Below are 14,537 nucleotides of genomic sequence, written 5' to 3'. Positions count from 1 at the left end.
TGTTTTAGAAAGACCAGCAGGACAGCTTGGATTAAAAACCTTCGCAAAGACCAAAATTCTGCAGTCCTAAAAATAAAAGAGATGCACACATTTTACATGTAACTACAATGCACGACTATGTTCAGCACAGAAAAAGGCTTACAAACTTGAACTCCGAGGAAAAATAACTGTCAAACAGTAAAAAAAAGAAAATAAAATACATGCTCCCAAGCAAGGTAGGCTAAAAAATCAGGGAGTTTCTGCTGCTAGAAATAACTGCTAATGTTTCCTCTTAAAAAGGGCAAAACTGTGTGCAAGGGGAAGAGCCGAGTCAACCCAGCCCAGGGCAGACGTGTCTGAGTCACCGAGCTCTGCTATGTCCCGGTCTCCCCGTGGGTGTGGCAGCAACAGTTTGGGATCTGCTCCCAGAACCGCGGCTGCTGCCAGGAGGGAGCTCGCCTCTCCCGCCAGCTCACCTCCCCTGGGCTGTCCCCTGCTCAAACGGCACCCGAAAAGGCTGAGCTCAAGCTCTGGGAGCGCACGCCTTGGCCACCAGGTCGTGGTCGCAGGCTGGGCAGGAGGGAAGAAGCCAAGCTGCAGAGAGGACGTGATTAAAACTGGCAAAGTTCCCCAGCAGCCAGGCTGCACCAGAGGAGGGCAAGGCATGCACCGCACATGCAATGCCCTGGCAGGAACACATCCCTTCCCTGTGCCAGCTTCTCCCTGCTGAGAGCACAACACAGACAGAGAAAAGCAGGAGGCGATACAGAGGTTTGGAGAGGGTCTGATATCCAGCTGGGTATGAAAGTTTCCTGTCTACAAGCAGCTGTGCAGGGAAACTCCCACAAACCTTCAAGTTGCAAGGAAATGGGTTGCAATGCCTCTGCTCCCTGTAAAATGCAGATAACTCAATCTTCTGCTCATTTTACATGAACTTTCTTTGGGACCAGCACATCCTCTTGGGCTACATGACCCACTAAAGCCACCCAAGGGCCCTGAGGGCACCGCAGTGATGCGGGTCACTGCCAGAAACTGTGGGCTCACGCTCTTCCCCTTGCACTGCAAGTCAGGCCCATGGTGAATTGTTGTTACCCAGGGTAAACTCTTGCTCTACCACAGCCTTATTTGCCCCTCAATTCCTGTAGCTATTGCTGGAGGAAGGGGAAGGAGGTGAAAGCCAGAGCCCATGCTGCTGATGGCCGCTGGCCCTCCTGAGAGCTGGAACGCACCGACAGCACCCCTGCTCTCGCCGAAAAGCAAAACAAAGACAAAAGTGATTCACCCCCATGAAGCAACAAGTGGTCGTTTGGGACAGGAAACCCAAACCCCAGCCCCCTGCCTGACCTGCCTCCCGTCCTCTTCCTTTCCTGAGATGGGAATACTGCAAGAGGGGAAGGATATGAAAAATGCCCAGAGGAGAATTGTTTGTCAGACAATGAAGTGTATCAGGCCAGGCAGCCCACGTCTTACAGGTATCTCCAGCTCCAAAAGCCTTCTGGCCAGCCTGATCTCAGTGCTCAGACTGGAGTTTTAAAGCCAAGGGAAACATGGCACAATGTGCCCTGCCCTCAGGGAAAGGCCCACAGAAACCAAGGCAAACAAAACTCAAAGGAAAACATACGCTCATTGTGGCATTTATCTCGGCCACTGTCTCTTCATCCGTCGGGAACTGGTAGATCTGGACGCCGTTGCTGACCAGCTCGCTCATGATTTTACTCTTGAACTTGTGCAACTCGTTTTTTGCGATGGTGTCTGCCTTGGCAATGATGGGGATGATGTTCACCTGCAAGACAAGGACAGCACCCTGTGTATAGGGCCATGTTGTGTCACTGGGACAGCACATGGCACGTCCAAAAGCACCGCCAGCCACCACCCAGCCAGCGGAAGGCCTTCCCTGCGGCTGCTTGCTGGCAGCACCCCTGTCACAGCCAGGATATTCAGGCAGCAGCAATGATGGCCTTAAAAAGAAGTCGAATGCAATTTGGCACCACGCTATTTCCTGTCGTATTCCCCTCCTTGTCCAAATCGGCTGGACAGGAAATGCTGTCACAGACCATTACAAGCTGTTCCAAAAAAAGGAAACTACTATCTAGGCATTGCTCTGAGCTGCAGCGGGCTGGAGGGCTGCAGGCAACACGCTCAGACAATAGCCTCCTGCGGGCGTTTGCTCGGGTGCTGTTATCAGGGACATCCAGGTTTGTCCTGACACGGCTCGTAGATGACCAAAGAGAACAGTGTGATGTGGTTAACATAAAAATTAAAGATGGGTTTCTGGTACTCTTCTGTACACACACAGTTTGCAGTGCTGGTAGCAGGATGGCAAACAGCGGCAGCATCTAGAAGCCGGAGCGATATAGCATGGTACTCTCGGTGTAGCTGAACGGATCCATGCTCAGCGAATACCTGCTTTGCTGGGAGAAGGCGAGGACGTGTTAGGAGGAGGAAACCTTTCCTTTCTTTCTCACTCCAGACAGACAATTTCTTCCTTTTATCTTGCAGGATTTACTTTACCCTCACTCTCCTCCCTTGCAATGGTGGGCAATACTGCTAGTGTGGAAGACGTTAATATTGACCTATACGAAGGGATTTTATCTACAGTACTTGAAAATCCCCTTACACTACATCACTTAATTCTGTTTGGAGGATGTCCTGGAGTTATTAAATCCCCTTTTGCCAAAAGACAGAAGACAAATGCCAATTAGCTCATTTTGGGTTAATCTCCATAACCCTGTTTTAAGTTGACTAGAGCAGGGATCCTTCTCCATCACTGCATAAAGCCCAATCGATAGGCTGCTCTAGGAAGTACAGAACCATTGTCATTTATCTTCTGCATAATCAGGATCCAGTGAGCCACAGGTGCAAAGTGGACAGACTTAAATTGCTCAGTCATGGTGCAAAGAAGCACAGGCACCTCATTTGAAATACTTGTTCATTTTACATTTGTACATCGGTTATTTTTCCTGGAAGAAGAGAGGTCAAAACTTCTTAGGTTATCTAGTAAGATATCAGGCTTTAAACCGCAAGTTTGGTTCCTGGTTTTGCTAACAAGGAACAGGAGGGTAACACATTTATTCAGATCCTTGTCGTTTATCAGATCATGGTTACAGCAACACTACAAATGCCTAGAAGATCAAATCACTGTTTGTGTCTAGAGCATGCAGACACAGCATTCTGATCTGTTTTTCATTGATTGGTAATGTGTCCTTAAGTGCTTTAGATGTACTTCTCCCCATCTCACACACACTTATACAAGGTTTTGTACTGAAACCTAATTAATCATTGGACAAAGTGAAATAGAGATGGCAACCATATTTTATAAGTGCTAAACTAGCAGAGTTCAACTTAAACCTCTCATTTTTATTTACGGATTGAAAGAGGAAAACATCCTTTTTTTTCCTTCCAGCAGCCAACTGGTCTTTCAGTTGTGAACAAATTTGCCACTTGTGAACTTGGCCGAGTTAAACCACAGCAAAGCAGCAAGAACAGTGGGCTCCTACAGCATCTTAGCACATAGTTTCATGCTCTCAGACTTAGTTTTACAGTATAGCTGTGGAGCAAAGCAGCCCAGTTTCCTAACTTTTTTAACTTTTTAACATCTCCATTTCCCAGAGATGGGACTGGAAGAGGGTAAGAGCCCACACTCTTATTAAGTCTCTGCAATGTATGAACCAGTGAATTATGAGCTATCCCAGCAGCCAGCCCAAGGTAATAAAATTTTCACACCACATCTCTGCAATCCCCACTGCTAAAAACAGCTGGTGTTTCTCTGTGCAGGTTTAGCCAGGTCTGTGGCAAGGTCATAAACCCATAAAAACCAGCAGTGCCAAGCAACGGTCATAACAAGGGCAGCAAGTACCTTACTGTCAAGCTTCTTCATGGTGACCAAGTCCAGAGACTTCAGCGAGTGTCCAGTTGGTGCAATGAAATACAGGCAGGCGTGAATTCTGGTGTCGTGGTAATTGAACAGGGATCGCTTGATCTTCAGCTCTTCTTGCAAGTAGGCTTCAAACTGTGCATCGATGTATTCTACTATGGGCTTGTAGCTGATGAGAGAGAAGACACAGCACTGAGCAAACCAGGGCGTTCACTGCTGGGACCACACAGGTCACAGACCAGGAAGCTTCACAGGTGCTCTGCACGTTAAGGGGACAAGTGTTGCTCACAGGACCCTCCCTGCCCAAGTTACAGTCCCTTCTGACCAGGTTTGTGTTTCTGCTTGAGGCACAGAGAGGTTATTATGGATTTATTAGCAAGGAAGAGTGGCAGAAACCCTGGAATTTAGGTGCATGGAAACCACACAAGGCTGCTATCCAGAAGAGAAATGTATTATGCAGTCTCTCCCATTAAAGCCTGAACGGCTGCTCTGCCAATGTCATTGAGAATCATCAGAAACAAGAAAATTTAACTATGAAGTCAACACCTACCCTAGCTTGTCCGAAAGCTTATTTGTGATCTAAAAAGAGGAAACGGAGATTTGTATAAGGGAAAAAAGGGAACTTTTCAGGAATTGAAACTCGTGAGCAATGCTCAAGAATCACTGCATGTTTAAGACTGTTTGGGCAGGATCATCTTGATGGAGAAAATTCGGTCATAATTTAACATGCCCTGATTTAATTTATTGTCCTGCTGGAAAGGAAACTTTTCCATTTGCCCCTTCATACACCTCAGGACCTCCAACACATGGAAGCCCTCTAAGGAGGGCACTGAGACCAGGACAATATTCCCACTGCCTCAAGTACTGGACTCACAGCAGTGTTCATGCTTGCTGAAAAACAGCTGTGAGGAAGAAAGAGGCAACCAGGTGTTTTCAGGTTCTCCAGAAACAACTTTCTGACAGGCAGCCAACAAGGTTTTGGTCCCTTTGCTCCAGATGCCAGTGCAGCTGTTTGAGCAGTTGCTGAAAAGCCTGGATAAGGTAAAAGACCCTTGCTCAATTAACCAAGCAAGAGCTATGGCAGAAGACAGCCAGTACTGCACAATGACCACTGACACCAGAGACCCACGAGACACTGCTGAGCACTGTTTGTTAATTTGCGGGCACAGAATGTTCACAAAATCTCACTAGGCAGGTTTGCAACTTCACCTTACATGGGGCAGATCACATTGAGAAAGACCTGTAGCAAAACAGAGGGGAAAAGGACGGGTAGGACTTGAGCCAGGAGCACAGAGAAACCCCAACTGCTGTGGTGTTGTGTAGGGACACAGCAAAACGAAAGCTGTCCCTAAAAGCTGCCCTGCTGCCCTGTAACTACCCCTCTCCCCAGTGGCCTGAGAGGGAAGCTGTAGGGGCTTCACTACCAATACTGCTGGCTCCTGTCTGCCGAATGAAGCAAATGCAAAGTGACCCGGCAGTAACAAACTGCAGAGCATCCCCGCTCTGAGCACCTGCTCCTCTTCTGAGAAGCTTTTGTTCTCGCCTGAGAGCATATGGCAGTGTCAGATGCGCAGAGCTTCCTCCAGCACACACGCCTGTCTCTCTGCACTGGCTGGGAGCAGGAGCAGCAAAACAGAGGCAACGGTTGCACTTTATTGTCAGGTCAGGAACAGAGGAAGCATTCCAGAAACAAAGCATTGTAAAAATAATAGTAATTTCTAAAAACTGAAGAAGTTTTCATTGTGGAATGGGAAACAGTACTTGTTCCATCAAATACCTGTTCAATTCCTGTTCTGCTAACAGGAGTCTTGGTGGAGGCTTCCATTTTAAGCTTGCATTGCCAAAGAACTGATGTCACCTACCTACCAAGCACCCTAGCAGCTTTTGCTCAGTGCACATGGTGACGGACAGCATGCCCTCAATTTGTTAGGTGCAGGGAAGAGGGCTGTAAACAACTCTCCAGAGGGAGCTGGGATTACTGTAGTGAGGGAGTATATGGCTCTAAGATGTAGGAAATGCATTAATTAGCTTATTAGCCATGATCACAGAACGACTGGTTTTCACACAACAGAAAAGCCCATATGGATGCACACAAGGGACTGTGTAGGCTGCCCAGAATACAGGCTGTCCAGAGTATTTACTTCATGCGCACACCATGAAAATCAGCACCTAGGCACAAGGTTAAAGTAAAACCCACCCAGACTTTGAGCACTGTGGGATGGTGCGAGCAGGAGCTACGATCTGAGTCCCAGCCCCCTAAGAAACAGCAATGCAATTGCAATTTGAGCACACATTTTCAAATATTTATATGTTTCAATTCAAGCAGATACTTAAACTAAGCTGCACAGAGACAAGGAGAGCAGAAATGCAGTATCAGTTTTGGAGCCTACTAGGTGATTCGTTTGTTCTTCACTTCACTTTCTTGCCACTCCTACCTGTCTTGCAGGGCCAGCAATGCAGGATCAGGAAACATCCCCAGAACAGCAGGGGACCTACCCTGGTCCCCACAGAGGATCAAGCCCTTCTGACCTCAGAGCACCTCAGCACAAGGATACAAGAAATAAATTTACCTGTCATCTTTGTTAATTTGATCACCAAATCCAACCGTGTCAACAATAGTCAGCTTCAGACGGACATTACTCTCCTGGAGCTCATAACTCCTGGCTTTTAATCTCACGCCAGGCTCGTTGTGTGTCGCAGGCTCACTTTCAAACTTCGTGTTGAACAGAGTGTCCATCAACGTTGACTTGCCGATGCCAGTTTCACCTGGGCACACAAAGGCAGGGTCAGTACAATGCCACCCCTTGTCCCCAGCTCAGTCTCAGGCACATTCACCAGGTTAAGGAATTATTCCGCTTTGGTAGCGGTGGAATTAGGCTACACACACACAGTTAAGCAAAGTAATCCCTGCAGGAACACATCTTTTGAGAAGGTCCCCAATTTTAGCAATCCCCCAGGACCGAACCAGGGACTTGGCAGACATCAGGAGGTGACAGTAGCTCTGGCTTCTGCTGGGCTCTCACCCATTTCCTGTGCAGGTCACACACGTACCCTGCAGACATCCCCAGTCAAAGCACCACACACCGGGGCTGTGAATCCGGAATGAACCCCTGCCAGGCAAAAACTGCTGCTCCGACAGATAGAGAGATAAACCAAATGCCTTCAGAGCTAAAAGCCGTCACCTGCAGGTGAAGAGCCTGGCTGCTGTGCTGGGAACAGCAAGGGAATTAAATAAAAAGACTTAACAGTTTTAAGAACAGTTACTCAGACATTTACTGAGTGAGGCCCCCTGTGTGGAGAAGGGAAGGGACCCCGTCGGCGGTGCACCAGCAAGTGCCTGCTGCTGCCAGAAGCTGGTTACTCGACTTGCTACGCTGGCAGTGCAGGAAAGACAAACGATCATGCCTTTCCCAGGGAGCTATTTGCTTCCAGCAGTGTTCAGCTGTTACCCGTGGTTTTTACGTTGGTATGACCTAACCGGTGCTGCAGGCTCCTTCCTGCTTGGTGGCATGAAGAACCCCAACCCCCCCCGGCTTGCAAGGGACATCTGTATCGAGGACAGCATGAAGCACTTCTACTCAAGAAATACTTTATTCTATTTTAGCAGTGTTGGCCAAGTCCTAGCTCTGACACAACTTTCTTTACAGAATCAAACTGTAAATTCTCTTAACCCTAAGTTTGATTCCCAAGGGGAGATCTGGCTCTCCACGCTTTTACGTTTCTGTTGTTTTTTTTTTTTTTTAATCCCAAACTCAATTTTTCTTTTTTCAAGGGAATTACAGAAAAGCCCATAGGGAAACTCAGGCAATGAAAGCTTGAGACAAGTACATAAGAAGTCAAAAAAAAAAAAAAAGAAATAGCACACCACATAAATACAACTTTTTAAACTATAACAGGTCAGCTAATCCCCTGATGCAATTAGTAACACTGATGAAAGCATTAGCCTAAATCCCATTTTGAAGTCAGAAGTGTCTGCTGAGCATTACCCTCTCCAGCTGCTGTGAGCAGGAGGGGGCTGAGGGGACATCCTGAGGTCGCTCCAGCCCGAGAGAGGCCAGGATTTGGGACAGGGCTCTGCACTGCAGCACGCAGCTCTGGCATTTGCAGGTCAGGCTTGCGAGGGGATCCTACCCCAGCCTCTCTAGTGAGTTATGCTGCCATTCATCACCTCTGACACATGATGACTAGCCAAGATTTCAGAAGAATTTCCTCTCTGCATATTATTTCATGGCAGAAATGTCAAGCTGCATCTCTTCTGGTGAACTGCAAACCACATTCGCTGTGGCACTACAGTTAGCATTGAGGCAAACCACTCGCTTGTGAACAGGACCTCCCCTCCAGAAAATCTTAAATTCAACTGATTGATTAACCAGTGCAAAAACTAAGGTGGGAGAAGGGACCCTGCACCTGGGATGGTCTCCAAGCAGCTCTCTGGGTTGTATGCAGCTTTCCTAGGATGAAAATCTCTCTCTCAAAATGTGCAACCCCCCCAACTTAGAAGACCTCAGCAGTATTTGCATCCACAGAAATGAACTCTGCTATTCAGCAACTTTGCAATACTCGACAGTTCACTTTGCTGGCTTTGACTTTGACCACTTCTGTGCTAGGCTCAGGAAGGTAAGGGATTCTTTACAGACCAATAAAACAAAATCAGCTGCACACATGCCTGTCACAGCTTTCCTGACCTGGGAAGCCACAGGATATAAAGCAAACTTCAAAAGAACAAACAAATGAAAGAAGAGAGGGGGAAGACAGCACCTATGTGCAAGATGTTAGCTCCAAATCCAGGCCCACATAAAACGCAAGCCACTTGAAAAGATCAGCCCTAAGCTGATGGCACAGGCTGTTAAACTCGGCAGCCACAGATTTCAGTGAGCTCCTGATGCAAATGCAACACTGCTGCATGCTGTGCCAGATGGACTTCGCAGCATTTCAGCCATTCACCCTACAATTAAAAGCTTCGCATTACCATGGCAAAGTTAATTGTGTCCTTTCTCAAAACACAATTTCTAAAGTTTCTTTTTTAAGGGGGAGGTTTCTCCTCTTTGGAGAACTGCAGCAATTTGTATGAAAACTTAATTTGGGGCTAAAAATGGTTGATCAGCACATTTTATAAGAGAAAGGAGTCGGAGCAAATTGCTGTGTTAATGGAGACATATCAAGTCACACTAAGAGAGGAATATTTACTGCCAGAGAAAAAGGCAATTAATTTATGCCATTTTGATCAAAGGGCTGCCTGCTAATCGGGATGTTCCCTGCTGAATTTTAAATGGTTTCATGCTGCTAGAAGCATCACGTGGTGGCTGATAGCCTGAGCGTGCACAAGCATACTACTCTCTTATCTCGTTCTTCAACATGCAAGGCTACAGAGAAGAGTCAAGTTTGTTCACCAGATTTTTTCAGATGGCTTATCCAGCACTGCAGACAAAGTCTCAGCTTGCCACAGAAAAATCAGAGGGCTGGATTTTTTTCCTAGCTAATTAACGTAACTTGTTAGAGGGGACAATATTGCCTTCTTAAGGGCTTAAGTGAACAATGCACGAACAGATGTTGTTTGTGGACTGCTCTGTCAGATTAGTAGTAAAAGCCAGCTTTTTTGTCTATTTCGTCTCATCACAGGGGACACCTTGAAGGTGTCCACCACCAGGTCAATGCTGTTTTGGCACACAGCTCCCTAGGGCTGAGCGATGGACTTCTATCTGCACAGAGTGCAGTGACAGCCAGTACCTTTCTATATCCACAAGAATCAGGTACCTTCCCGTATTTCACCTCTGAAAAACTGAGGTAAAATACGACAATAGCTCAGGCTATAAAACCAACTTGTAGCACCCCGATTAAATGCAGCAGAGAACAGGTGACAGGCTTTGTTCTCAAGTACATCATTTGGAGACTAAAAATGGCATCGTTTCCAACTGGAAAAACTAAGACTATAACAAGACAGGCAGACAAAGCCTGGAAGGGAAGGAATGCAATTTATTGAGAAACAGCCTCTGCACCTAACCCCAGGAGAGACAGATTTAAGTTAACATTCTTTTAAAAATTCATTTAGTTCCCAGATCAACTTATTTTCCTTATGGCAGCCTTTGGGAAAAGCAAGATTGCAGAATCATCAAAAGGGCAGATTAATACCTAGAAACTCCGATATTTTAAGCCAAGGGACAGGAGGGGGAAAGGGAAAGAAGAGTAGATTTTACCCTGGAGTAGCTCTGCAAAGGAACAGTAACTTTCAGGCTGCTATGGTCACAAATTGCTGAGGTCTTACCCCTTGGACAAGGGAGAAGGGGCTAGTTTAGGGACGTGTGTGCACCCCGTGGTGTGAGACGGCTGCCCAGCAGTGCAGGACGACTTACCCACGCAGAGGATGTTGAAGCAGAAGCCCTGTGACGTTGACTTGTTGACCAGCTGATCAGGGAGGCTGTCGAAGCCCACATGGCCGGAGAGGGACAGGTTCCTAAGGTCATCGCTCTGTAAAGCCAAGAAGAAAGGCAAGTAATGGGGACCCTGAGCAGCACATTGCACCCAACACTTGTCAGGGTGACACAGGAGTTCGTCAACACACGTGTGCTGCAACGCTTCAGTATGGCCACAGCGGGACATAGCTGACACTGCAACAACACCTCTGAGGCCAGCTACATCTCTTCCCAGCTTTCACAGGCCTTGGCCAGACGGGGAAAAAAGCACACACGATGCTCTGCGGATGCCTCGGTTTACAAATAGCCTCGTCTGACACGAGGTGGGAAAGCAGGGCACCGTTCCCAGCGCTTCCCACGCAATTTATGAAGCCGTGCCGCTGCTCAGCGCCTCCAGCAGCACGACACCAGGCCAGGCACCCCAGGAACCCCAGCTGCAAGGTGCCCCCAGGACCCATGGGGACCTGACTGCTCATGCCAAAGAGACAGGGCTCTTTCATGGGCGGTAAGGTGGTGGCAGAGGAGGGAGATGTGGAGCGGCTCCAAGATTATATTTAGGACTTCTCCACAACAGTTGTACAGTAATTCACAGACGGGCTTGGAAAAAGCAGCCAGCTGGGTTATCTCTTTCCCCAGCAAATCGCAGTTATGCCAACATCCTCAGCACAAACCGACTCGGCAGCCCTGGAGCAGCTCTGGTGTTATTTCAGACCATCTTTCTCCACACGTTTGTCCCTAACTTAAGGCCTTAACTTAACTCCCTAACTTAAGACCTTTCTCCACTCCCAAACACTTCCAGCAGTCACTCCACCTAAGCTCTACTGCTCAGCTAAATTCCAGCCTCAGCCTGGCTTAAAGGCACTGGCAGCACCAGCTCCTTTTCCCCCAAATCAGCGTGCTTTAGAGCAGACAAAGACACCCTCTGGTTGCTAAAATAAGAATCAAAAGCAGAGGATGACTTGCCGCTTTCTGCATGATGGCTGAGCGTCCCCGCTTCCCTCCTCAAAACACGCAGACCGGCCACTGGCTGCAGTTACAACAGGGCTGGGTGCTGCTGAAAATAACACTCAGACTAAAAAAAGAGAAATTCTTTAAGAAAGACAATGCACAGAACAAAAAAAATCTTAGGTCTGTGCTGTTGCCATATTGAAGATGGATGGAGCAGGGGCACAGGGCTCCTGTTTGCCATGCGCCTGCACTGGACGCCTGAGCCCTCCCTTCTTGGGCACCTGGACCAGGCTCGTCTGAAGGTTTATGGCCAATGTCCTGAGTGTTCACCTCCATCCTTCCCTGCACTGGAGGCTATTCAGCAGCATGGAACCGCAGGAGCTTAAAACGATTAAGAGATGCCACCCCCTTGCTATGGCTGGAAAAAAACAGCACAAAACCACCCTCACCTCATTTACCCACAACAGTGATCTTCTGGGAAAAGCCCCAGACAATGAAAGGACACCCAGGGATTTAGCACGCTGTGAATGGGTTAAATTGAATATTTGTAACATGAGTATTTTTAAAACACCAGTGGGCTTGGGTTTATGGTTAAGTGAAGGGAGTCAGAGCAGATCCCAGAAAGCAATAGGTGCCCATGACTCACACGCTTCACAGAAAGCCGTGGGTGTTAAACACCCCTCAGCGCGGCACCAGTATCTCCTTCCCCGCTATATTTTGGGAAAGCAAATACTGAAGTACTGCCTCATCATCAGTTACTCAGCAGGAACAGGAGTTAGACTCATCTCCTGCATCTGTGTCAGTTATTTTTTGCTCCATGTTTTTATTATCGTTTGTTCCCCATCCCCCTTTCTTTTTCTGCAAGTGGCAAACATCAACAGTGGGAAAACCAAAAGCCAGTATCTGCACACTTTTCAAGGCCAGGTATTTTTCCCAAGCCGCGCCAGGTAACGCGAGGCAGAGGTGTAGTCTGATATCTACCTGGAACAGCAAAACCCCAGGAAAAGCTCAGGAGCCCAAGGCATGGGCAGAGATGAAACGCAAGCCCACATCACCATCTCCCCGCAGCGGTCTCCAGTCTGCAGCACATCTCACTCAGTAGCGAGGATATAGAAAATACCTCAATTTCTGCAGGAGCGTTGCAGATCTGCATTTTGAACAAGGCAGGAGGACCACAAGGCGCTGGCGTTTATAAATATCCTGCTCCAAACACAAACAGAAGCACGGCAGCCAGCTCCAGCACACGCACTTCCAGCACTTTCGGGGGAAGGCTGAGCAAAAGCCTGCCCCTTTCTTGCCGCCCTCCCCGCAGCAGGGCTTTGCCAGCAGGCTGGAAGCTGCAGGACAACCCCGTGGGGCTCCGGCAAAATCACAGCGGTCGAGTTCTGTCTTTCACCTTGACGCCACGATTAGCAGAGGGGGACCCGGAAACTTCCTTCGCAATGAACAGCGTGGAGCTGCCCGCGTGGCCAAAACCGCTCTGCAGCCACCGTTTTTCCCTTCGCCACTACCAGTGAGCCTGGAGGCACTGCGCTGTGCTAACGAAGCTGAACCGCCCGGCAGGCCCCAGCCCTGCAGCTGCCTGGGGCAGCTGGAAGTGAAAGCAGTGAAAGCCAGGGCGGCACACGAGCCCAGGCTGTAGCACCACGGAAAGGAAGCTGCTGGAGAGCCAGTGTGACTGCTCGGCGTATAGTTAGCCGGATGGGAGAGTGATTCACGCGGTCAGTCTGGCAAGGCAGAAGTGTTTTAAAACACCAGAGACAGTAAGTCAGATGCTCACGCTGCTCTGGCTGCGAGCTGCTGCAACAGGCTGCCAAGAGGAGGGTCGGCAGGCTGGGTTTTGGCCCCAAGCGAGGCATCCCGATGCGAACGGGGTGCCTCTCGTTGATGGGCAGTCCGAGGTCGCCCAAGGCAAAGGATCTTTCAGGATCTTTTCCCCACAGATGGGCCCAGAGCCCCCACGTGCACCCAGCAAGCCCAGGCACAGTGCTCAAAGCCCCAAGTTACTCCTCCTGCCGCAGGAAGGCGGCAGTGGCATCTCCCCAGGGGGAAGGCATGCCAGCACCCTGCCCGCCCACCTCTTCCCAAGGGACTTCCTCACTTCCCTTCAGAGATACGTGATCAGCATGCCTTTGAGTTCAGCCCAACACCTCTCTTTCCTCCACGCTGCACCTAAACACACTTGTGGGTTAAACCAACTCATCAGCTGCCCCTCTGCCAGTAACACTGCCCTAGGAGATGCCTCACAAACACCCAGACACGTTGCTGAATCCAGAAGCACTGGCCTCTCGCAAGCACACCAAGAGGATAGCTTCGATGGCTGGGCACCTCCCCCTGCTTGCAGCTTCAAGAGCCGTGGAGGAGATCAGCCTGGGGAAAACGGCAGCTCTCCAGGCCTCCGCAGAGGGCAGCCAGTCTGCACTAGAGACACTGCTGAGCTCAGGTATCTGGCTATTCTCAGAGGGTGGATATTCTCGGATGTCACAGACTTTAAGGCTTTCCAAGAGCAGGCTTTATTTTTAAACTCTTTCTTAGGAGATGGTCATGCCTCTTCTACTGAAGAGGTAAATATATATAGGGCAAACCTTCCCTCCTTCATGCACCATCGACAGGACCAGCAAGCAACTTTAAACCTCTGGAAGCAATTTTAAACCTGCAGAAGCCATCAAGTTATGTGAATAGACAAAGGCTGGTTTAGTGGGAAAGACGCGGAGCACTCAGCCCTGCACCTAACAAGCAGCACACCTAGCAGTTGGCGTTTCTTGGAGCAGCAATGGTCTTTAAGATGTTACAAAGAGACCAATTGTCAGGACCCCATCTCCCAACACTCTTAAAGGAAAAATAAGAGTTCCTTGCAAAAAGACATGAAAGAGTTTACAGTCTCAGAGCCCCGCTAGCTGTACTTCAGATCTGGTTTTCTTCACACGTGGCTGCTGGCGGTAACGTTTTTATAGGTCAGGCAGCACTATAAGGGATGCTCTACGGCAACCAGGGGGCCTGCCTGGATGTAATTCAGAGAAGCTTTATAAAACAATTTGGCTGACGAGGCACGTGCAAGGAGAGAATCAGCTCATTCCTTCTAAGCCACGGTGGCTTGGCAGAGCTAGCAGGAATAAAGGGAAACAAACTTATTTTTCCCCTCACTGGAGACAGCAGCAGCAGCACGTCTGTGTGAGGAGGGGAGGTGGGTACAGGGGTGGGCTGCACGGTTAGCGGTGTGCCACTTATGCAGACGCGGTACAAAGCGAAACCATGCCCTCATATTTCAGAAGGTGTCCAGTAAGCGATCTGAGAATCACCAAAACCCCTTCCCTTGTGTAGGAAGG

At 48.8% G+C, this 14,537-nt stretch overlaps 1 protein-coding gene across 2 annotated transcripts in view; it reads right to left on the bottom strand.

Annotated features, from left to right (window-relative positions):
- SEPTIN11 (septin 11) overlaps positions 1-14,537 on the bottom strand; it is a 66,429-nt gene that overhangs the window by 29,733 nt on the left and 22,159 nt on the right. For both annotated transcript variants that reach the window (XM_083835272.1, XM_083835271.1), the window contains exons 2-5: positions 10,204-10,318; positions 6,424-6,619; positions 3,836-4,022; positions 1,601-1,762 (exon numbers count right to left, since the gene is read on the bottom strand). In XM_083835272.1, the coding sequence (XP_083691398.1) occupies positions 1,601-1,762; positions 3,836-4,022; positions 6,424-6,619; positions 10,204-10,318 (660 nt within the window). The remainder of the gene's footprint in view (positions 1-1,600; positions 1,763-3,835; positions 4,023-6,423; positions 6,620-10,203; positions 10,319-14,537) is intronic.

Source organism: Anser anser (assembly GCF_964211835.1).
Source record: "Anser anser genome assembly, chromosome: 4".
NCBI lineage: Eukaryota > Metazoa > Chordata > Aves > Anseriformes > Anatidae > Anser > Anser anser.
Note: the sequence above shows the minus strand (reverse complement) of the source record. Positions and strands in the feature narration are given on the sequence as shown.